Source organism: Chrysemys picta, chromosome 3, assembly GCF_011386835.1.
Source record: "Chrysemys picta bellii isolate R12L10 chromosome 3, ASM1138683v2, whole genome shotgun sequence".
Taxonomy (NCBI): Eukaryota; Metazoa; Chordata; order Testudines; family Emydidae; genus Chrysemys; species Chrysemys picta.
Window position 1 is genome coordinate 183335592 of NC_088793.1, and position 24187 is coordinate 183359778.

General features: G+C 42.1%; 1 protein-coding gene across 10 annotated transcripts in view; it reads left to right on the plus strand.

The window, feature by feature from the left end:
* FBXO11 (F-box protein 11) overlaps positions 1–24187 on the plus strand; it is a 186846-nt gene that overhangs the window by 113130 nt on the left and 49529 nt on the right. For all 10 annotated transcript variants that reach the window (XM_065590759.1, XM_065590754.1, XM_065590763.1 and 7 more), the window contains 7 exons: positions 1542–1671; positions 3780–3863; positions 3960–4092; positions 18747–18853; positions 18939–19050; positions 20017–20123; positions 20209–20346. In XM_065590759.1, the coding sequence (XP_065446831.1) occupies positions 1542–1671; positions 3780–3863; positions 3960–4092; positions 18747–18853; positions 18939–19050; positions 20017–20123; positions 20209–20346 (811 nt within the window). The remainder of the gene's footprint in view (positions 1–1541; positions 1672–3779; positions 3864–3959; positions 4093–18746; positions 18854–18938; positions 19051–20016; positions 20124–20208; positions 20347–24187) is intronic.

A 24187-nucleotide genomic window follows, 5' to 3' on the forward strand; every position in this document is an offset into this window, starting at 1 on the left:
TTTTTTTTTTGCTTGGGCAGTTGCGCTCTCGGAGCTTGGGGCGGCTTGGAGATAGCCTTGCCTTTTACATAAACATAACAAGGTCTGTTACTTCTGTTAGTCTCAAAGGTGCCACAGGACCCTCTGTTGCTTTTTACAGATTCAGACTAACACGGCTACCCCTCTGATACATAACAAGGTCTGTTTGTCTCAATCACTGTACGATTAAAAGGAGACACCATATCTAAACAGCGGCTCTCCAACTGGATTTCTGGCTGCATCAAACTGTTACTGTCAATATAACCTGCAACCCCCTACTGGGATTGCACATACTCTACCAGGGAAATATCAACCTCGATAGATTTTCTAAACAATTTTCCCATTACTGACATCTGTAAAGCTTCAACCTGGGCATCAGCCCATAGATTTATGCAACATTATGCATTAGAACAACATATAACATCTAATGCAATGTTCGGGCTCAATGTACTGTCATCTGCCATGACTTCAACTCCAAAGCCCCTTCCTTCCACTGGAGGGCACTGCTCTGAAGTCATCTAAAGTGGCGCACCCACAGGGACAGCACTGGAAGAAGAAGAGAGAGTTACTCACCTTGTGCAGTAACATAGGTTCTTTGAGATGTGTGTCCCTGTGGGTGCTCCACTACCCTCCATCCTCCCCTCTACTTTGGAGTTGCACACTAAATGCTCTGCAGTAGAGAAGGAACAGAGGGCGGGCTGGTCGCACAGCGCCAGATCACCGCTTAAAGCAGCACAAGACGGGGATGACGCATGTGCGACCAAACCAGGCACTGCTACCACAAGTCTCCGATTACAAGCACAGGGGCGCACAAGCACCTAAAGTGGAGCACCCCCAGGGACACACCTCTCGAAGAACCTATGTTACTGCACAAGGTGAGTAACTTTCTCTTTGCACTACCAAATGCAGCGCATCGTGTACTCTTGCACTAGGATATTTGGCAGCTGTTTTTGGGGTGTGGTGGTGAACATCAATAAGAATAGCAAAATTTTAAGAAAGGACAGAGCAGCATAACCTTTCTGTCCTTATGTTAGCACACACTTCAGCTCTGATTCAGCAGAGCACGTAAACACATCCTTAAATCTCTCTATTTAGAAAAGCATGTAATGTGCTTAATATTAAGCATGTACCTAAGTCCTTTGCTGTCTTGAGCCTTTAAATGTGCACCAAATGCATGTTACAAAATGCAGCAGTGTCTCTTCTCTTCCGTCTTCAGCAACTAGAATTGTTTTAACTTAAAGCCACTTTTACTCATTAATTTTATAAGCACCATTTTTGGTTTTAGAACTTTGGGTTTAGATCTTTGAAAATACTCAATATTGGCCAAACTCTGAAATCTGTGGAGTTTTACCATTGAGTTCAGTGGGAGTAGAGTAAACAATGAATGCTTTTGAAAATTCCTCCCTTAAGGTTTTAAATAGGTTTGTTGTAATTGTGATACACCTGACTTATAACTTTGTACCATTTAAATACATTCTTAATTTTCTGTTCTGATTGTTTTTTATGAAAACACTTTTGTTTAGGAAACGACTGTATATGGAAGTATTTGAATATACACGTCCAATGATGCATCCAGAACCTGGTAAATTCTATCAGATTAATCCAGAAGAATATGAACACCCAAATCCCTGGAAAGAAAGCTTTCAGCAGCTGGTATGAATGTTGTTTTTTCACATCCCCAGAAAGATTCTATATTGTAATTTAAAGACAATTTGCATAGATGAAGTACCAGATTTCAGTAAGTAAGCCAATATGTGCAGGATTCCCTCAACAGCCAGACAGAGAGAGACTGTTTTTCTTAAAACATGTTGTTTTTCTTAAAATCTGAAAGAAAGAAAAAAGTTGTGTGGTGGTGGTGTTTTTGGGGTTGCGGGGGGAGTCCCTTTTTTGTCTTGTTCCTCTTAGCTTGTTTATGCTGGGCAGTCAACACACGGGCAAAGTTACTGAAATATTGAGGGAATTTTACATTTGCTAGTCACCTTTTAAAACACCATATTCCGTCAAGCTTTGATGGTGCAATATTATAATAAATCATGATTTAAAAAATCATTGTACCTGTCTGAAAAAGGTGCCTGTATCTGAGTAACTTATCTTGGACCACTCTTTGCAGAAATTTGACTTCCTGTGATGGAGCATCTGGTGAGCATGCCAGCTCAATGTTTCTGGGCGTGAATTGAGGTTCTTATTAGCGTGTTCATCATTGACTCTATGGAGCTTTGTCATAGCCCTTGGCTATGTATTCTTGTTGTCATAATGGAACTGACTCATTAATATTTGGTGCACTTTTCTTAGTAAACTCAGAATACATTGACTAGCATTTGGTCTTAAACGATAGGACATTCCAGGTTATGTGCCAGGAGTTTAGCAGCAAATCATCTTTTAAGGCCAATGATGGGAATTCTAATCCAAAATATAAGAATGGGTGGGCACCATGCTTTCCAAAATGTGTGTAAAGGAGTAACAAAGTAAGATATTGAGTTCAGTTTATTAATATTTATAATAGTATTCACATTCTAAGCTTGTTGAATAAGGGCACTTGGTTTGGCTATAAATATGGGGCTAATGGTTAGCCCAGAAAAATCAGGTGCAAAGTTGCAAGAAAGTTGAAAGATTTGTTAAAATAAAATCTCCACCACATTTTGGTAATGTGGCATGTGGCCACAGAATGAAAATGGGGGGTGGGAAAAGCTACCATGGTCTAACCAAATTTTGATAAGATGAGAATTCTGCTCCCATTTTCTGACTTTTGCCTTACTCAATCAAGCGCTTTTTAAAAGAAAGGATCATGTGTGTTTTTTATACCTTTATTTTTATGCAATCCTTGGATGTTTAAGTAGAGGAATACCATATAAAAGTGAGGCGGTGATATTGCCATTGTATACAGGACTGGTCAGATCATTACTGAAATACTGTGTCCGGTTCTGGTGTCCACAATTTAAAAAGGATGTTGAAAAATTGGAAAGGGCTTGAAAAAGAGTTACGAGAATAATCTGAGGTCTGGAAAAATGTGCTGTACGTTGAGAGACTAAAGAAGCTCGGTATCTTTTGTTTATCCTAGGGAAGGTTAGTAAGAAGTCACTTGATCGCAATGTGCAAGTACCTGCATGGGGAAAAATATTTCTGATATCAGAAGGCTTTTGAATCTAGCAAACAAAGTAATAACATCCAGTGGCTTGAAACTGAACCTAGACAAATTCAGACCTAAAATAAGGTACACATTTTTCACAGAGAGGGAGATTAACTATTGAAACAACTTACCTATGGATTCTCCATCACTTGAAGTCTTTAAATCAAGATTTAATGTTTTGTAAAAGATATACTCCAGCTCAATCAGAAGTTATGAGTTTGATGCAGGAATGACTTAAAATTCTATGCCCTGTGCAGGAAGTCAGATAAGATGGTCATGATGGTCCTTTCTCATCTTAAAAATTCTGAATCGTTTACTGCTTGCTTAATGGTTGATATCAGTATTAACTTTACAACTTCTTCCTTAGTCCTAATTAACACCTTAAAATGTAGCTAAGGGATGCAAATTTTTGTATCCATACTGGGTGGAAATTGCAACTCATGGAGTCCAGATGTATAATGAACACATTTTCAAAATATAAATTATGTTAAGGAACCTATCAAACTATTACAACTATACCCTTTTGCTGATTTACTTTCTAAAATGTTTATATATACATATAAATGTGTATATGTACATACACAACAAGCTTGCTTAGTTATAGGTTTATCTTGAAATATTTTCTCTATTTCAGTACAAAGGAGCACATGTAAAGCCAGGCTTTGCTGAACATTTCTACAGTAACCCTGCAAGATATAAAGGAAGAGAAAATATGTTGGTATGTTTCTAAATCACTTCATGTGAATATTTGCATACCTTTCTCATCGTTATTTTTTTGCTAAACTCATGTTTGTATTTTGTTTTTGTTTTTTAGTACTATGACACCATTGAAGATGCCCTCGGTGGGGTTCAGGAAGCTCATTTTGATGGACTTATCTTTGTTCACTCTGGTATATATACTGATGAATGGATATATATCGAATCTCCAATCACTATGATTGGTGCAGGTATTTAATTTGAAATCTTTATCTCAATGTGTAACTTTTCTCGTCTCTTAACAGCTGTGTTACAAATAAATCGTAGAATATCAAGTAGCATGTATAAAGACTTTTCTATATCAGTCCAGTCATAATGTGTATCTTCTGTGGCAAGAGTGTGTGTCACTAATAGAGACAACTGGGGTATGTCCTGTCCTCTTTCAACCAGACAAGAAGCCACAGATCAGAATGAAGCAATTTACACTCTTGGCACACTGTCTTTTTCTACTTTCTACAAGTAGGCTGTGCAGTTTTCTTCTTGCCTCACTTCAGAAAGCAGCTGATGGTTCTGACAGAGGTGTTCTCTCTGTTTTAGTTATTGCTGTAGCTGGTTTTCTTTATAATGGAGAAAAAACAAGAGAGACTTAAAAAAAAAATCACTTTTGAAATATCACCTGCTCTTCGCTGCAACTGAGATGCTCAGTCCTCTTTCATGGTACCTGTTTATATGCAGAGCTTCACTGTGTCTGTAGAGCAGACTGCATCAGTTTTTTTGCGATCAGCTGTTGACCATAATGGAAGAAGCCCAAACAATTTGTGCAACACATTAGGGTCCTAGAGTCGCCTCTTCTGCCAGATCATAGATTCATCCTGGAGAAGTGCCTGTACTCGAATGCAAGAAACCTGGGAAACAAACAGGAAGAATTGGAAGTCCTGGCACAGTCAAGGAGCTATGATGTGATTGGAATAACAGAGACTTGGTGGGGTAACTCACATGACTGGAGTACTGTCATGGATGGGTATAAACTGTTCAGGAAGGACAGGCAGGGGAGAAAAGGTGAAGGAGTTGCACGGTATGTAAGAGAGCAGTATGATTGCTCAGAGCTCCAGTATGAAACTGGAGAAAAGTCTGTTGAGAGTCTTTGGGTTAAGTTTAGAGACAAAAGCAACAAGGGTGGTACCGTGATGGGCTTCTGCTATAGACCACCAGACCAGGAGGATGAGGTAGACGAGGCTTTCTTCAGACAGAAGTTTCAGATCACAGGCCCTGGTTCTCATGGGGGACTTCAATCACCTTGACATCTTCTGGGAGATCAATACAGCAGCGCACAGACAATCCAGGAAGTTTTTGGAGAGTGTTGGGGACAACTCCCTGGTGCAAGTGCTGAAGGAACCAACTAGGTGCCGTGCCCTTTTGACTGCTGCTCACAAACAGGGAAGAATTGGTAGGGGAAGTAGAAGTGGGTGGCAACCTGGGCAGCAGTGACCATGAGGTGGTCGAGTTCAGGATCCTGACAAAAGGAAGAAAGGAGAACAGCTGAATGCAGACCCTGGTCAGAAAAGCAGACTTTGACTTCCTCAGGGAACTGATGGGCAGGATCCCCTGGGAGACTAATATGAGGGGGAAAGGAGTCCAGGAGAGCTGGCTGTATTTTAAAGAAGCCTTATTGAGGGCGCAGGAACAAACCATCCCAATGTGCAGAAAGAATAGCAAATATGGAAGGAGACCAGCTTGACTTAACAGTGAAATCTTTGGTGAACTTAAACACAGAAAGGAAGCTTACGAGAAGTGGAAACTTGGACAGATGACTAGGGAGTATAAAAATATTGCTTGAGCATGGAGGGATGTAATCAGGAACGCTAAAGCACAATTGGAGTTGCAGCCAGCAAGGGATGTGAAGGGTAACAAAAAGGTTTGCTACAGGTATGTTAGCAACAAGAAGGTGGTCAAGGAAAGGCAACTGAATCGGGAGGCAGCCTAGTGACAGATGATGTGGAAAAAGCTGAAGTCATAGAATCATAGAAGATTAGGGTTGGAAGAGACCTCAGGAGGTCATCTAATCCAACCCCCTGCCGGGCCTTAAAAACTTCTAAGAATGGAGATTCCACCACTTCCCTAGGTAACTCATTCCAGTGCTTCAGCACCCTCCTAGTGAAATAGTTTTTCCTAATATCCAACCTAGACCACCCCCACTGCATTTCTCCTTGTTCTGTCATCTGCCACCACTGAGAACAGCTGAGCTCCATCCTCTTTGGATCCCCACTTCAGGTAGTTGAAGGCTGCTATCAAATCTCCCCTCACTCTTCTCTGCAGACTAAATAAGCCCAGTTCCCTCAGCCTCTCCTCAATGCTTATTTTGCCTCGGTCTTCACGGACAAGGTCAGCTCCCAGACTGTTTCACTGGGCCACACAGTATGGGTAGGAGGTGCGCAGCTCTCAGTGGTGAAAGAACAGGTTAAGGACTACTTAGAAAAGCTGGCCATGCACAAGTCCATGGGGCCGGATGCCCCTGAGGGAGTTGGCTGATGTGATTGCAGAGCCATTAGCCATTATTGGCCATTATCTTTGAAAACTCTTGGACACTGGGGGAGTCCCAGATGATTGGAAAAAGGCAAATATAGTTCCCATCTTTAAAAAAGGGAAGAAAGAGAATCCGGGGAGCTACAGACCGGCCAGCCTCACCTCTGTCCCTAGAAAAGTCATGGAGCATGTCCTCAAGGAATCCATTTTGAAGCACTTGGAGGAGAAGAAGGTGACCAGGAACAGTCTGTAGGATTCTCACAGGGCAAGTCATGCCTGATCAACCTGATTGCCTTCTATGATGAGATAACTGGCTCTGTGGATATAGGGAAAGTGGTGAATGTGATATACCTTGACTTTAGCAAAGCTTTTGATACGGTCTCCCACAGTATTCTTGCCAGCAAGATAAAGAAGTGTGGATTGGATGGATGAATGAACTATAAGGTGGATAGAAAGCTGGCTAGATCATCGGGCTCGACTGGTAGTGATCAATGGCTCGATGTGTAGTTGGCAGCCGGTATGAAGCAGAATACCCCAGGGGGTTGATTCTGGGGCCAGTTTTGTTCAACATCTTCATTAATGATCTGGCTGATGGGATGAATTGCACCCTCAGCAAGTTCGTGGATGACGCTAAGCTGGGGGGAGAGGTAGATACGCTGGAGGGTGGGGATAGGGTCCAGAGTGAACTAGACAAATTGGAGGATTGGGCCAAAAGAAATCTGAGGTTCGACAAGGAGAGAAGTGCAGAGTCCTGCTCTTAGGACGGAAGAATCCCGTGCACTGCTACAGACTGGGGACCAACTGGCTAAGCAGCAGTTCTGCAGAAAAGGACCTGGGGATTACAGTGGACGAGAAGCTGGATATGAGTCAACCGTGTGTCCTTGTTGCCAAGAAGGCTAATAGCATATTGGGCTGCATTAATGAGAGCATTGCCAGGAGATTGAGGGAAGTGATTATTCCCCTCTACTTGGCATTGGTGAGGTCACATCTGGAGTATTGCGTCCAGTTTTGGGCCCCCCAATGCAAAAAGGATTTGAACAAATTGGAGGGGGTTGGGGCACATGACTTATGAGGAAAAGCTGAGGGAACTGGGCTTATTTAGTCTGCAGAAGAGAATAGTGAGGTGGGATTTGATAGCAGCCTTCAACTACCTGAAGGGGGGTTCCAAAGAGGATGGAGCTAGGCTCTTCTCAGTGATGACAGACCAAGAAGCAATGGTCTAAAGTTGCAGTGGGGGAGGTCTAGGTTGGATATTAGGAAAAACTATTTCACTAGCAGGTGGTGAAGTACTGGAACGTGTTACTTAGGGAGGTGGTGGAATCTCCATCCTTAGAGGTTTTTAACGCCCGGCTTGACAAAGCCCTGGCTGGGATAATTTAGTTGGGGTTGGTCCTGCTTTGAGAGGGGGTTGGACTAGATGACCTCCTGAGGTCTTTTCCAACCCTAATCTTCCATGATCTATCTATCTTATCTGTTTCCCTCCTTTAAAGTAGTTTCACTATTTCACTTTAACCAGGAAATTTCTCTCCTGAGTTGCCCTCCTGCTAAGGTTTGGTAAAAAAATCTTCCAGAATTCCTTTGATGTACTTGGTTAAAACCAAAGGGTTGAGGAAGTCCCGTTCTTTTTTTTAGCCTTTTCCAATATCCCATAACACTGGTCTACAATTTTTGAGAGGTCGTCTGCTTCAGAGATAGAATGTGCTATTTATTATGTATTTTGATGTGCTGAATTCAAATATGACAATTAAAATAACTGATTGGCTACTGTTTCTAAGATATTTATGTTTTTACATTTTATGTCTATGTATATTGTGTAGATAGTAGAGTTTTAATCATAAATTGTAAACCTAGGTCTTTTCATGTGTTTATGGTTGCTTTACATGATAATATTTTACCTGTCCTGTTTATGTAACACTTTAAAAATCAGCAAAAGGGTTATAAATAAAATTTATTATGAAACAAAAGGCAAAAAACTATTACGTACATAGTTTAGTCCTATTTAGTGTCTACTCGGTGCTTCTTGGCTTGTCTCTTGCATTCATTAAATGGAGTATCTCGTGTCACTGTCCAGCAATAATCTGCAAGCATTGATGGGCTCCATTTGCCCTGATAGCGTTTCTCCATTGTTGCAATGTCCTGGTGAAATCGCTCGCCGTGCTCGTCGCTCACTGCTCTGCAGTTGGGTGGAAAAAAATCTAGATGAGAAGGCAAAAAATGTATCTTTAGTGACATGTTGCAAGGCTTTTGTATGCCTTGAGGAGGTTTTCCTCCAACAACCTGTAGTTGTCTGCCTTGTTGTTTCCGAGAAAATTTATTGCCACTAAGTGGAAGGCTTTCCATGCCGTCTTTTCCTTGCCACGCAGTGCATGGTCAAATGCATCATCTCGAAGAAGTTCACGAATCTGAGGACCAACAAAGACACCTTTCTTTATCTTAGCTTGACTTAACCTTGGAAATTTTCAACGGAGGTACTTGAACGCTGCTTGTGTTTTGTCAATGGCCTTGACAAAGTTCTTCATCAGACCCAGCTTGATGTGTAAGGGTGGTAACAAAATGTTCCTTGATTCAACAAGTGGTGGATGCTGAACACTTTTCCTCCCAGGCTCCAATGACTGTCGGAGTGGCCAATCTTTCTTGATGTAGTGGGAATCTCTTGCACGACTATCCCATTCGCAGAGAAAACAGCAGTACTTTGTGTATCCAGTCTGCAGACCAAGCAAGAGAGCAGCAACCTTGGAATCGCCACAAAGCTGCCACTGATGTTGGTCATAGTTTATGCACCTTAAAAGTTGTTTCATGTTGTCATAGGTTTCCTTCACATGGACTGCATGACCAACTGGAATTGATGGCAAAACATTGCCATTATGCAGTAAAACAGCTTTAAGACTCGTCTTTGATGAATCAATGGACAGTCTCCACTCATCTGGATCGTGAACGATGTTGAGGGCTGCCATCACACCATCCATGTTGTTGCAGGCTACAAGATCACCTTCCAGGAAGAAGAATGGGACAAAATCCTTTTGACAGTCACAGAACATGGAAACCCTAATATCACCTGCCAGGAGAGTCCACTGCTGTAGTCTGGAGCCCAACAGCTCTGCCTTACTCTTGGGTAGTTCCAAATCCCTGACAAGGTCATTCAGTTCACCTTGTGTTATGAGGTGTGGTTCAGAGGAGGAGGATGGGAGAAAATGTGGGTCCTGTGACATTGATGGTTCAGGACCAGAAGTTTCATCCTCTTCCTCCTCTTCGTCTGACTCAAGTGAGAATGATTCTGGTGCATCAGGAATCGGCAGTCCTTCTCCGTGGGGTACTGGGCATATAGCTGATGGAATGTTTGGATAATGCACAGTCCACTTTTTCTTCTTTGACACACCTTTCCCAACTGAAGGCACCATGCAGAAGTAACAATTGCTGGTATGATCTGTTGGCTCTCTCCAAATCATTGGCACTGCAAAAGGCATAGATTTCCTTTTCCCGTTCAATCACTGGCGAAGATTTGTTGCACAAGTGTTGCAGCATATGTGTGGGGCCCACCTCTTGTCCTGATCTCCAATTTTGCAGCCAAAATAAAGGTGATAGGCTTTCTTAACCATAGTGGTTACACTGTGCTTTTGTGATGCAAAAGTCACTTCACCACAAACATAGCAGAAGTTATCTGCAGTGTTCACACAAGTACGAGGCATCTCTGCTCACTTTGGCTAAACAGAAATGTGTCCCTTTGCAAAATCAAACACTGACAAATAAGAGAGCACGACACTGTATGATTTCTAGAGCTGATATAGGGCAATTTGTTCAGCAGAGTGATGTAAGCTTCGTTATGATTGCATCATCCATGACTTCTAGGAATAACATGATACAATTCATATCATGTATGACGCAATACCAGCTTCAGATTGCATCATTCATTGTTTTGGCTAAAAAGCAAGTACTGTCCAAACCCAGTCATATATTTATTCATAGATCCAGTCAAAGATGTATTTTAGTCATTTCTGGTTTAAATTGAGATCCCTTCCCTTTATAACTCACTTATCCTCCGCCATTCCCAAGTCAAGGGTCGTATATACTGACCCAATAGCATATCTTGAAAACTAGAGCCAATCAACAATTTTAAGCATCATTTTCGTTCTCAGTGACCCAAATTAGTAAAGTTTGACTACATTTATTTCAGAAGCATTTTGGCTGTAGAGCAGTGTAATTAAAGGGTTATCCTACAATCACCTCCTTGGTAGAAAGAGGAGAGAAGCATCTGTAGATGAACTAAATACTGAACTGACATCTGGTACACGCTTTCCTGAAGCACTGCTTCCTGAATCTGTCCACATTGGCCAATGTTGTTTCTGAGCATCTAATGCTTAGTGCAGTCATCCTTGGGCTGCCTTTTTTCTCTGAGGAGCAAGTGTTCTGGTATTGGGTTTTCTAGCTTCTTCCTCTCCTGCCCACAACTCCATTCCTTTTCTGTTTTCAGCCCAGCTGTAAGGTTTCTGGATCCCCTCCCCAGATTAAGGGTACTTGCTAGTTTGACCTACTTACCTGTAACATTGGCACTTGTGACATAGGAAGTACAAATTGTGTACTCATAAATGTTTTTCCATGACATGATGGCACCAGTACAGACCCTTACCCTAGCCAAATGACCTTAGGTTAAGAGGGTAGCATTAGGGAAGTGAGACAGGCTATATTCACAGCTCTGGAGTAATCAAAATGGAAATCATGTTTGCAGAGTGGGATGTGAAAATTGCTTCATTCTGATTGGGACTTTTCTGCCTGATAGAGAAGAGGACATAACATGTCATCAGGCAACAGAAAAAGATCAAATCTGGTTTAAGAGCAAAATCTTGTCCTTGCCCCTGGAAGGTCCCAGGTACTGTATAACTGAGGGGAGATCTCTGGCTCCCTTCACCTTTGTGTATACAGCAAAGTTTACAGTTGGCATGGGTTGATTTGCTGCTGTGTGGATTAGAATAATAGAATCATAGAATATTAGAGTTGGAGGAGCTCTCAGGAAGTCATCTAGTCCAATCCCCTGCTCAAAGCAGGACCAACACCAACTAAATCATCCCAGCCAGAGCTTTGTCAAGCCAGGCCTTAAACAATCTTCATCCTTAAACATCTAGAATATCAGAGTTGGAAGGGACCTCAAGAGGTCATCTAGTCCAACCCCCTGCTCAAAGCAGGACCAATTCCCAGCTAAATCATCCCATCCAGGGCTTTGTCAAGCCGGGCCTTAAAAACCTCCAAGGAAGGAGACTCCACCACCTCCCTAGGTAACGCATTCCAGTGTTTCACCACCCTCCTAGTGAAATAGTTTTTCCTGATATCCAACCTGGACCTCCCCCACCGCAACTTGAGACCATTGCTCCTTGTTCTGTCCTCTGCCACCACTGAGAACAGCCGAGCTCCATCCTCTTTGGAACTCCCCTTCAGGTAGTTGAAGGCTGCTATCAAATCCCCCCTCATTCTTCTCTTCTGGAGACTAAACAATCCCAGTTCTCTCAGCCTCTCCTCATAAGTCATGTGCTCCAGACCCCTAATCATTTTTATTGCCCTCCGCTGGACTCTTTCCAATTTTTCCACATCCTTCTTGTAGTGTGGGGCCCAAAACTGGACACAGTATTCCAGATGAGGCCTCACCAATGTCGAATAAAGGGGAACGATCACGTTCCTCGATCTGCTGGCAATGCCCCTACTTATACAGCCCAAAATGCCGTTAGCCTTCTTGGCAACAAGAGCACACTGTTGACTCCTATCCAGCTTCTCGTCCACTGTGACCCCTAGGTCCTTTTCAGCAGAACTGCTACCTAGCCATTCGGTCCCTAGTCTGTAGCAGTGCATGGGATTCTTCCGTCCTAAGTGCAGGACTCTGCACTTGTCCTTGTTGAACCTCATCAGGTTTTTTTTCTGCCCAATCCTCTAATTTGTCTAGGTCCCTCTGTATCCGATCCCTACCCTCTAGTGTATCTACCACGCCTCCTAGTTTAGTGTCATCTGCAAACTTGCTGAGAGTGCAGTCCACACCATCCTCCAGATCATTAATAAAGATATTAAACAAAACCGGCCCCAGGACCGACCCTTGGGGCACTCCACTTGAAACCGGCTGCCAACTAGACATGGAGCCATTGATCACTACCCGTTGAGCCCGACGATCTAGCCAGCTTTCTATCCACCTTACAGTCCATTCATCCAGCCCATACTTCTTTAACTTGGTGGCAAGAATACTGTGGGAGACAGTATCAAAAGCTTTGCTAAAGTCAAGAAATAACACATCCACTGCTTTCCCCTCATCCACAGAGCCAGTTATCTCATCATAGAAGGCAATTAGGTTAGTCAGGCACGACTTCCCCTTCGTGAATCCATGCTGACTGTTCCTGATCACTTTCCTTTCCTCTAAATGTTTCATAATTGATTCCTTGAGGACCTGCTCCATAATTTTTCCAGGGACTGAGGTGAGGCTGACTGGCCTGTAGTTCCCCGGATCCTCCTTCTTCCCTTTTTTAAAGATGGGCACTACATTAGCCTTTTTCCAGTCATCTGGGACCTCCCCCGATCGCCATGAGTTTTCAAAAATAATGGCTAATGGCTCTGCAATCTCACCCGCCAACTCCTTTAGCACCCTCGGATGCAGCGCATCCGGCCCCATGGACTTGTGCACGTCCAGTTTTTCTAAATAGTCCCGAACCACTTCTTTCTCCACAGAGGGCTGGTCACCTTCTCCCCATGCTGTACTGCCCAGTGCAGCAATCTGGGAGCTGACCTTGTGCGTGAAGACAGAGGCAAAAAAAATCATTGAGTACATTAGCTTTTTCCACATCCTCGGTCACTAGGTTGCCTCCCTCATTCAGTAAGGGGCCCACACTTTCCTTGATTTTCTTCTTGTTGCTAACATACCTGAAGAAACCCTTCTTGTTACTCTTAACATCTCTTGCTAACTGCAACTCCAAGTGTGATTTGGCCTTCCTGATTTCACTCCTGCACGCCTGAGCAATATTTTTATACTCCTCCCTGGTCATTTGTCCAATCTTCCACTTCTTATAAGCCTCTTTTTTGCGTTTAAGATCAGCAAGGATTTCACTGTTTAGCCAAGCTGGTCGCCTGCCATATTTACTATTCTTTCTACACATCGGGATGGTTTGTTCCTGCAATCTCAATAAGGATTCTTTAAAATACAGCCAGCTCTCCTGGACCCCTTTGCCCTTCATGTTATTCTCCCAGGGGATCCTGCCCATCTGTTCCCTGAGGGAGTCAAAGTCTGCTTTTCTGAAGTCTAGGGTCCATATTCTGCTGCTCTCCTTTCTTCCTTGTGTCAGGATCCTGAACTCGACCATCTCATGGTCACTGCCTCCCAGGTTCCCATCCACTTTTGCTTCCCCTACTAGTTCTTCCCTGTTTGTGAGCAGCAGGTCAAGAAAAGCTTTGCCCCTAGTTGGTTCCTCCAGCACTTGCACCAGGAAATTGTCCCCTACGCTTTCCAAAAATTTCCTGGATTGCCTGTGCACCGCTGTATTGCTCTCCCAGCAGATATCAGGGTGATTAAAGTCTCCCATGAGAACCAGGGCCTGCGATCTAGCAACTTCTGCTAGTTGCCAGAAGAAAGCCTCGTCCACCTCATCCCCCTGGTCTGGTGGTCTATAGCAGACTCCAACCACGACATCACCCTTGTTGCTCCCACTTCTCAACTTTATCCAGAGACTCTCAGGTTTTTCTGCAGTATCATACCGGAGCTCTGAGCAGTCATACTCCTCTCTTACATACAATGCAACTCCCCCACCTTTTCTGCCCTGCCTGTCCTTCCTGAACAGTTTATATCCATCCATGACAGTACTCCAGTCATGTGAGTTATCCCACCAAGTCTCTGTTATTCCAATCACATCATAGTTCCCTGACTGTGCCAGAACTTCCAGTTCTCCCTGCTTGTTTCCCAGGCTTCTTGCATTTGTGTATAGGCACTTAAGATAACTCAATGATCGTCCCTCTTTCTCAGCATGAGACAGGAGTCCTCCCATCTTGCGCTCTCCTGCTTGTGCTTCCTCCCAGGATCCCATTTCCCCACTTACTTCAGGGCTTTGGTCTCCTTCCCCCGGTGAACCTAGTTTAAAGCCCTCCTCACTAGGTTAGCCAGCCTGCTGGCGAAGATGCTCTTCCCTCTCTTCGTTAGGTGGAGCCCGTCTCTGCCTAGAACTCCTTCTTCTTGGAACACCATCCCATGGTCGAAGAATCCAAAGCCTTCTCTCCGAATGGCTACCTGCGTAGCCATTCGTTGACTTCCACGATTCGACGGTCTCTACCCCGGCCTTTTCCTTGCACAGGGAGGATGGACGAGAACACCACTTGCGCCTCAAACTCCTTTATCCTTCTTCCCAGAGCCACGTAGTCTGCAGTGATCCGCTCAAGGTCATTCTTGGCAGTATCATTGGTGCCCACGTGGAGAAGCAGGAAGGGGTAGCGATCCGAGGGCTTGATGAGTCTCGGCAGTCTCTCCGTCACATCGTGTATCCTAGCTCCTGGCAAGCAGCAGACCTCTCGGTTTTCCCGGTCAGGGCGGCAGATAGATGACTCAGTCCCCCTGAGGAGGGAGTCCCCGACCACCACCACCCTCCTCCTCCTCTTGGGAGTGGTGGTCGTGGAACCCCCATCCCTAGGACAGTGCATCTTTTGCCTTCCAATCGGTGGAGTCTCCTTCTGCTCCCTTCCCTCAGATAGGCCATCTAGTCCACTCTCCGCATTAGCACCTGTAGAGAGAACATGGAAACGATTGCTCACCTGTATCTCCATTGCTGGTGCATGGACGCTCCTCTTTCTTCTTCTGGAGGTCACATGCTGCCAAACCTCCTCACAATCCTTCTGTCCCTGCTGCGCCTGCTCTGAATCTTCAGAACATTGTGGCCGTAGAAGCATCTCCTGACGTCTGTCCAGGAAATCTTCATTTTCCCTTATGCAACGCAGAGTCGATACTTGTTTCTCCAGCCCTCGAACCTTCTCCTCCAATATGGAGACCAGCTTGCACTTTGTACAGACAAAGTCACTTCTGTCCTGCGGAAGAAAGACAAACATGGCACAACCTGTGCAGGTTACAACAGCTGATCGCTCACCTTCCATATCACCGTCCTCTTAGGAGCTTCCTCAACTGTTGCAGGAACTACTCGGAGAAACCTGCAGATGAAAGCCTCAGTGCGCTCTCCCCACGCGAACTCCCAGGCAAACTCCTGCTGTTCGCCGCTCAGCTGGTTCGCTGCTGACTGCCCTTATATACCAGTCAGGCCCACTCAAGGCCCACCTGGAACAAAGCACTCCCAATTCACACTTTTCAAACAAACAAGCAAGCAATCAAGCACACGGTCAAACTGACCAACTGTCCCAGCAGCAGGCACTCAGATACTCACCAACACAGCCCCCCTAATGCAGCACTTAGCGTACCTCCTCTTGGACAGCTCCCAGGCAAACTCCTGCTGTTAGCCTCTGCTGTTCTCTATCTAAGGATGGAGATTCCACCACCTCCCTAGGTAACCCGTTCTAGTGCTTCACCACCCTGCTAGTGAAATAGTGTTTCCTAATATCCAACCTAGACCTCCCCCACTGCAACTTGAGACCATTGCTTCTTGTTCTGTCATCTACCACCACTGAAAACAGCCTAGCTCCCTCTTTGGAGCTCCCCTTCAAGTAGTTGAAGGCTGCTATCAAATCCCCCCTCACTCTTCTTTTCCGCAAACTAAATAAGCCCAGTTCCCTCAGCCTCTCCTCATAAGTCATGTGCCCCAGCCCCCTAATCATTCCCCTCCACTGGACTCTCTCCAATTTGTCCACATCCTTTCTGTAGTGGGGGGGACCAAACCTGGACCCAATACTCCAGGTGTGGCGTCACCAGTGCCAAATAGAGGGGAATAATCACTTTCCTTGATCTGTTAGCAAAGGTCCACTACTACTAATAAAGCCAAATAGGCTGTTGGCCTTCTTGGCAACAAGGGCACACTGCTGACTCATATGCAGCTTCTCGTCCTCTGTAATCCCCAGGCCCTTTTCTGCAGAACTGCTGCTTAGCCAGTCGGTCCCCAGTCTGTAGCAGTGCACGGGATTCTTCCGTCCTAAGAGCAGGACTCTGCACTTCTTCTTGTTGAACCTCATCAGATTTCTTTTGGCCCAATCCTCCAATTTGTTTAGGTCACTCTGGACCCTATGCCTGCCTTCCAGCATATTTACCTCTCCCCCCATCTTAGTGTCATCTGTGAAGTTGCTGAGGGTGCAATTCATCCCATCATCCAGATCATTAATAAAGATGTAGAACAAAACCGGCCCCAGGGCCGACCCCTGGGACACTCGGTTTGATACCGGCTGCCAACTACACATCGAGCCATTGATTGAGCCCAACAATCTAGCCAGCTTTCTATCCACCTTATAGTCCATTCATCCAGTCCATACTTCAACTTGCTGGCAAGAATGCTGTGGGAAACCGCATCAAAAGCTTTGCTAAAGTCAAGATATATCACATCCACCACTTCCCCCATATCCACAGAGCCAGTTATCTCATCATAGAACACAATCAGGTTGGTCAGGCATGACTTGCCCTTGGTGAATCCATGTTGACTGTTCCTGATCACCTTCCTCTCCTCCAAGTGCTTCACCAACTCTATTTAGAGTAGCACAGCAGCAGGAACTACTGCAGCTGAAATACCACTACTGTGATAGTGGTTCAAGGATAGTGGTCCTTGCTTCTCCATGGACAGCAGAAGGATTCCTTCTCCTATCGCTGTACCCAGCACAGCTATATGATATGGAGATATACCTATCTCATAGAGGAAGAGATTAAGAAGTAGCTCTCTACTGTTTACTTAGCAATGCCATTGTATTGTAGAACTACAAAGAATACTAAAGTGCTTCATTTCATTCTTTGTTTGTAATATTCCCTCAGGCTAGTTGTTTTGATGCAAATCTGGGTGGATATTCTTAGGGTTAGTCTAAACATATTTTTGTACTGCTATAAGTATATTGGATTGATATAGTTAGTGGTACAACCCTCTGGAGTGGATGCAGTTTTACTGCTATAAGTATGCTTCTCAGTATGATTTATTCTCATAAAAGTTTCTAAACTGATATAGTTATAGCAATATAAAAACTATAGAGAAGCCCTTATTTCTGAATAAGAGTATTCCATACAGACTTGTACCAAAATAACTAAAAGTGTGAATTGTAACTGGTTTAGTTATTTCAGTTCCAGTTTGTGGTGACATTAAATTGGCTCTTTTGTTTATTACTGTTCTTGAGCGCCAACATCACTGAGGTCAACACATCTATAAGAATATTTTTTTAAAACTTGTGCTCCCTCTGCTGGCTCTTCAGCAATAGCATGCAAACACTTTTTGTCTAGACTCAGTATAAAGATTGCTGAAAAACCTTGCTATTCACATTTCAAGTTACTGCATCTTGTAGATTAGCAATTTTAAAACATTCTTTTAACACTTACTTTGAAAAGCTTAACACTTATTTATTGTAAACTGTAGTTCAGTTTTAAACTGTAGTAAACTTTTAATACATTAAGTATAAAAAATAGACTTTCCTACAGCACTCTGTATGTATGTGGTGAGACATGAGGAGATACCACTTTTTTGGTTTTGTAAAAGTTGTAAATAATATGCATGTATTAGCAAGGATCAACTTACTATGTGATGGTGTACTGAATTTATGTATTTAGTCTTAATAAAAAGATTTAGAATCCAGACCATATACAGCACCAGGTTGTAACTGTTTTACAATAGTACAAGTTTGAGCCCAATATTGAATTATCTATTTCTGGTTTGTTTTAATGGGGAACAATTTCCTAGTAGTTAGGGAATTGGAAGTCAGAACTCCTGGGCCAAGTTTGTACTAGAAAAGGTTTGCTGGTATATATTTAATACTAGTATTAAGTGTGGTTTTTACACCAGTACAAAAAAAATGTTTCCCTGAACAACATAAGCTATACTAGCAAAGGCACTTTTATGCCAGTATATCTGCATCTAAACTAAGGCCACGTCTATCCTACAGACTTCTGCTGGTGTAGCTAGGTCAGGGATCCTCTTTGTACCTATGACTGATGCAGCTGTACTGGCAGACGGTGGTAAACAACTATACTGGCAAAACTGCATTGTTACTAGAATAGCTTGTTTTGCTCATGGGGAGTGGTTTCACTATGCCAGTGCAAAGCACAGCTTTGCTGGTATTGCTGTGTCCACATTAGGAGCACTTTTCCAGTATAGTATACCAATATTCCTATATGGTAAAGTGCTCCTAATGTAAATATGCCTGAGAATCCGCATCTTTTTTTTCACTTGTAGAACTTGAAATTGCATCATCTTTGTTTTCAGTTTTCATAGGAAAAGAGTAAGCTTTTAAAATAACTTCTTGTTTACAGCACCTGGAAAAGTAGCAGATAAAGTCATAATAGAAAACACTAGGGATTCCACCTTCGTTTTTATGGAGGGTTCTGAAGATGCGTACGTTGGGTATATGACAATCAGGGTAAGCAACCTTAGTAGAACTTCCAATAATTTCCAAAATTATGCTTTTTTATAAAATATCAAAACATTAAATTTTATTATTTTAGTTCAATCCTGATGACAAATCTGCTCAACACCACAATGCACACCACTGCTTAGAGATTACCGTGAACTGCAGCCCAATAATAGATCATTGTATCATTCGAAGTACCTGTACAGGTTAGTGTCCTCTTCACTGTTAAATTAATTCTAAACACTGTTACTGAAATAGGATAATTGCAGTGAACAGAATTTTTTTTCAGCCATATGCAGCACAAAACTTAATCATGAACATTTTTCCCTCTCAATTATATTTGGCTAGAACCTGTCCTTTTGGATGCAGACCTTGCTATAATTTATCTATGCTTTAGTCACTTTGAAATTATTACCATGCATTCTATGTAAAGCTATGCCTGAATATCATTTAGAAACTACAGCTGGTACAGAGTGCCCTGGTCTGTTTGGATGGTGATATTTCATGTTGGGAGGGCATAACAGTTATTATTGATGTCTGCTTACCAGTCATCATGGATGAGATCCTGGCCCCATTGAAGATTAGTGGAAGGGTGTCTCTGGAAAGGAGCCCCTTACTCTGGAACCTGCTCTTCTTCCCCATTAGTTAGACAGTGCAATACTCTGATGATGATCTTGGCATGATACAAAATATTTGATTGCTCCAGGCCCTTGAAGATGATAGATTACTGAGGGTGTAAATAGACTCAAGTGGGGGAGTAGTTAGCAGTCTTGAGAGAGTGTACAGAGTTTTGTTGTATCGTGTGTTTTTCTTCTGCATATTGTTCAGTGAGGGTGTGAAAAGTTGGATGAAGTATTTTTTTATTAACTTAAATAAATATACAAAATATTGCCCATTCTGCCAATGACATGCTGTTTGTGTAACTTTTGACATGTGACTTAAACTCTCTCTGCCTCAGCTTCCATATCTGCAAAATGGGGATGGTAATAGTTTCCTGTCTGGGCAAAGTACTTTTCATTGCTTTAATAAAAGGCATTAAATGAATGCTACATTTTTAAAATATCCATTTTAGATGCCATTGCATACTGTATGTTTTCTTGTAAGAGTAGGGCCAAACTATCTATAAATACACTACACTTTGAATCTTTGATAACTGTACACTTTTCTTCCAGTGGGCTCTGCAGTATGTGTTAGTGGCCAGGGAGCTTGTCCCACTATCAAACACTGTAACATCAGCGACTGTGAAAATGTTGGACTTTATATTACAGATCATGCACAGGTATTTTCTATTTCTAATTTCCCTCCTAACTTTTGTAGAACTATTTATTACTGTTGATTTTTGGTTTTTACTTACTTTTTCCCAGGGAATATATGAGGACAACGAGATCTCCAATAATGCATTGGCAGGAATTTGGGTTAAAAACCATGGAAACCCCATTATCAGACGGAATCACATTCATCATGGACGTGATGTTGGTGTTTTCACATTTGACCATGGCATGGTAATGTACATTTTTGTTTTGAAGAGAAATAATTGTACACTACTGTACATCTGTAGCTCTCAAATATCACTGCACAATAGTTTTGAAGAAATGTTTTTTATTTGTGACCAGATACTTTTAAAATCTCTAATGTTCCTTCCCCCAACTCTCTTCATAGTACAAAATTGTTTACCTTAATTTTAAAAACAAATGTAGCTGAAAAGTGAAAACCAGTCAGAACAAAGCATAGCACAGGACCACTTCACAGTACACCGCTACTTCGATATAATGCAACCTGATATAAACAAATTCGGATATAACGCGGTAAAGTAGTGCTGCGGGGGGGCGGGGCTGTGCACTCTGGTGGATCAAAGCAAGTTCAGTATAACGCGGTTTCACCTATAACGCGGTAAGATTTTTTGGCTCCCGAGGACACCGTTATATCGAGGTAGAGGTGTAGGTTGGCCACACAAATGGATTAGATTTAGGATTCAAAATAATGAAAAATCACTGCCGTAACAAAATGTTGTAAATATTTAGGTGCACACTTACACTGTTGGCTCTTAAATAAATAAAATAAGGATTTTACATTAATTCTGTACCTTATGAAAGTACCTGAAAGATTTAGGAGTGTAGTAAAATATAGCATGAGAACAAACAATCTGATTTAATGTTGCATCTCTGCAACAGAATATACCAAACCTATTTTAGTAGAGGGTCCTGAGTAATCTGCAGGCTGCTGGCTCTTCTGTCATGGAATTGGTGGTGTAATCCACCCATTATCACAGAATTGTGCTTCAGAATTGAAGCTTTCCTTTAGAAGAAAAAGCTTCTTGCACCTAGGTATTGCAGAGAAAACCTTAAAAATATGAACTGAATGAAAACTGATGCAATGGTGTTTTCTTGATTCTGCACAGACCCTGAAACAATAACTGGAGTGTAAACTGCCCTGAATAATCCCAATGGGTTATCATTTCTGAAATACAGAGATGACACTATACATGTCTACACTGTTAATTGTTTTATTGCTGTTCATATTAGCAGAAATACCCTGCTAGAGTGCAACATTCCCAAAGCGTAACCCATGCATGCTTGAGTGCCAAAAGTCTTGACTTCACCCAGTTGCCAAAACCAGCAGTTTCCTCTAGCCACTTCTCTCACGCAGTTATATATATAAATATGTGCAGTACATTGACTGTGGAGAGAGAATAAGGTGAATTTAATGTAATATGAAACTAAACATGGGTGGTACTTCACTAATTATATTATTCAATTTTAATATTTAATATAAATAAAAGTCTACTAACCTGTGTAATTTGGAACAGAAAGTAGACTTGCCATCTTTTTTGAAAGGCAGCTTCATACTTCAGTGCTGGAATGCTGTTCAGTGATGGGTGTGTGATATCATGAGCAGAGAGTATCGTTGGATGTCACATAGGGACTACTCTTCAAGCCTTTAAAAATGATAAAATGGCTCCTTATCTAAGTTTTATTTAGGGTGCTGAGTATTTATCTTAAAATAAATATATAAAAAACAGATCATCCATAGCAGTTTTCTTATCTATTTAATGTGCTCACGGTGTTGCTGTAAGGTTTAGAGATTTTATAAAGATGTTCGTGATGATGCACTGTTTTGATTTCTTACATTGAAAAAAAAAGAAAAGCACCAGCCCTGTCTCTGTTGTTTGCTTATAATGCAGTAAGACATATATAACTATCCCCTCTAAGTGGAAGGAAGAAATAGGTCAAACTGAGACCAATGAACCATAATCTCCCAGTTTTAGTATTGTAATGTTCTTAATAATAAAATCCTTTGAAAGAGCACTTCCCGCATCTTACGGGCTCTTTTTGGCTAACAATATTCTCTTTGGGGTTTTTTGTGCTGGTAACTGGGTAACATCACTGGACAAAATCTCTTTTTGGTAACACTTTTTATATGCAACTACTAAGCATGTCTAAGCACTAAAAACACCTAAATAAATTTTCTGTGTAGCCTTCGTCTTCAACTTCTGTCATTCTTTGATATATTTTTTCATCCTTTCTGACACATTTACGTTTTAAAAATCCAGAGATAGTATGTTGCAGTATTGAATTCCTACCCTATATGTACTCTGTTCCTTTGAGTTTTTCCAAATTTCTGCACTTGAGTGCTGGCTGCAAAAGATTCTACAGTGCTTTCTTTGTCAGATTTCTTGTTCTCAGGCCATTCTTTGTGTTTCAGCAATCATGGGCTCTTTAATCTCTTGTCACTGGTGTGGCAATTTTCCAACATTTGTATAAGTGCTATGGCACCGCTTCAGATCTGCCAGTGCCAAACGTTTAACAAGAAGCATTTAAAAATGCGGTATGTTGTTGACAGTCTTAGATGTCGTGCACTGGACACTGTTACTAGATGCCTGACATGAGTTGCCACAGCCATCTACCATAAATCATATATTTACTCAGTGCATGAAAAGAAACTTTCATTTACCAAGAGAATAAGTTTTCATAATTCTCTAACTTAAAGCTTTGGCAGCAGGCAGTCAGTTTTGTTCCTCCCCTCCTCTTCCCCCCCCCCCCCCGCCCTCCCTCCCTCCCAATATATACTGCCTACCCTGATGAATGTTCTGTATCTGTACAGTGTGTCTGTATCCACACTGAGAAACAGTGTGGTAGCATAGGACTTACTGGGTGATATCAGGAATTTGGCAGCTCATTTTTTAAATAAAAAATAAAATAGAAAGCTTATTTAAATTAAAAAATAGCTATAAAAAGCCTTTTTGTTGTGTTGCACATTGTCCATGTGCAGTAGTGTAATCAAAATTAATCTTGGCTGTCAAATCAAAGGTCTGATCTTGTAAACCCTCAAAATTGAGCTTAGTCCCATTAACTTCAAATCATGGTATAAAATAAATGACACTTGTACTGAAGTAGAGAGGATTCCAAAATTTTGTGAGGCAGATTTTATATTTGCATTTCTTTTTAAGCTACCAATCAGATTAACTATGGTTGTTAATTGAATTGATATCAGGAATTCAGATAATCTTCACCTGGTTTGTAACCAGTTCACTTTTTTTCCTTCTTGCTCCCCTGATATTTTGTTTCTTATCCATTCCTCTCTTCTAGTCCTTTCTTTATAGTATTTCCCACATTGTTGTTCTATTTGGTTTGTTGCACTCATTCTGTTCCCTTCACGCTGGTGCTTCTACTGCTGCCTGTAGCACTTTCCGCAGCAACAGAGTGAAGCTGGCTCTCAATAAACTGAAGGAGTCATTTCTGTTTCTCTCTTCTCATCATATATTCCCAACAGAAATTAGCAGATTGTTGGGTGTTTCTGCATGCAGCTATTTGGGTGAGTCAGAGGAGTAAAACTGATTAGGTTCATGTTCATTCTGATTTGCTGAGTAAATGTTGTGAGCAGCTGGGGCACTTGGTGTGTTCCTTTTAGGAGAGTAGCAGACACAACCAATTTGGTTGACTTAATGTACCATCTCTGCATACATGCACATCATAAATCATTTAAAAGTTAATTATGTCTACCAATGATGAGGTATGGTGTGGAGCTGACAAGTGGTACTATTACCATGGAAATGGGGATAAACAATGACATCAACATGTTAAAATGATGACCACCGAAATATTTTGATTCATTTTTGTTAGTTGAACGACATGTATTATTTCAAGACAAAAAACTGGATTTGTTTGTGACCTCAAAGCATTGCAAGAACAATCTTAAAAAGTAAAACAAAATCTAATAATACATTTGTACCAGTATCACTGAAATGTAATAGTGCCGGTGACATTTCTAGTCAACATCATTATCATTATCAACATCATCTTGTTCTTCATTATGATGTCTGTCAGGAGTTTCTGGGTTATCACA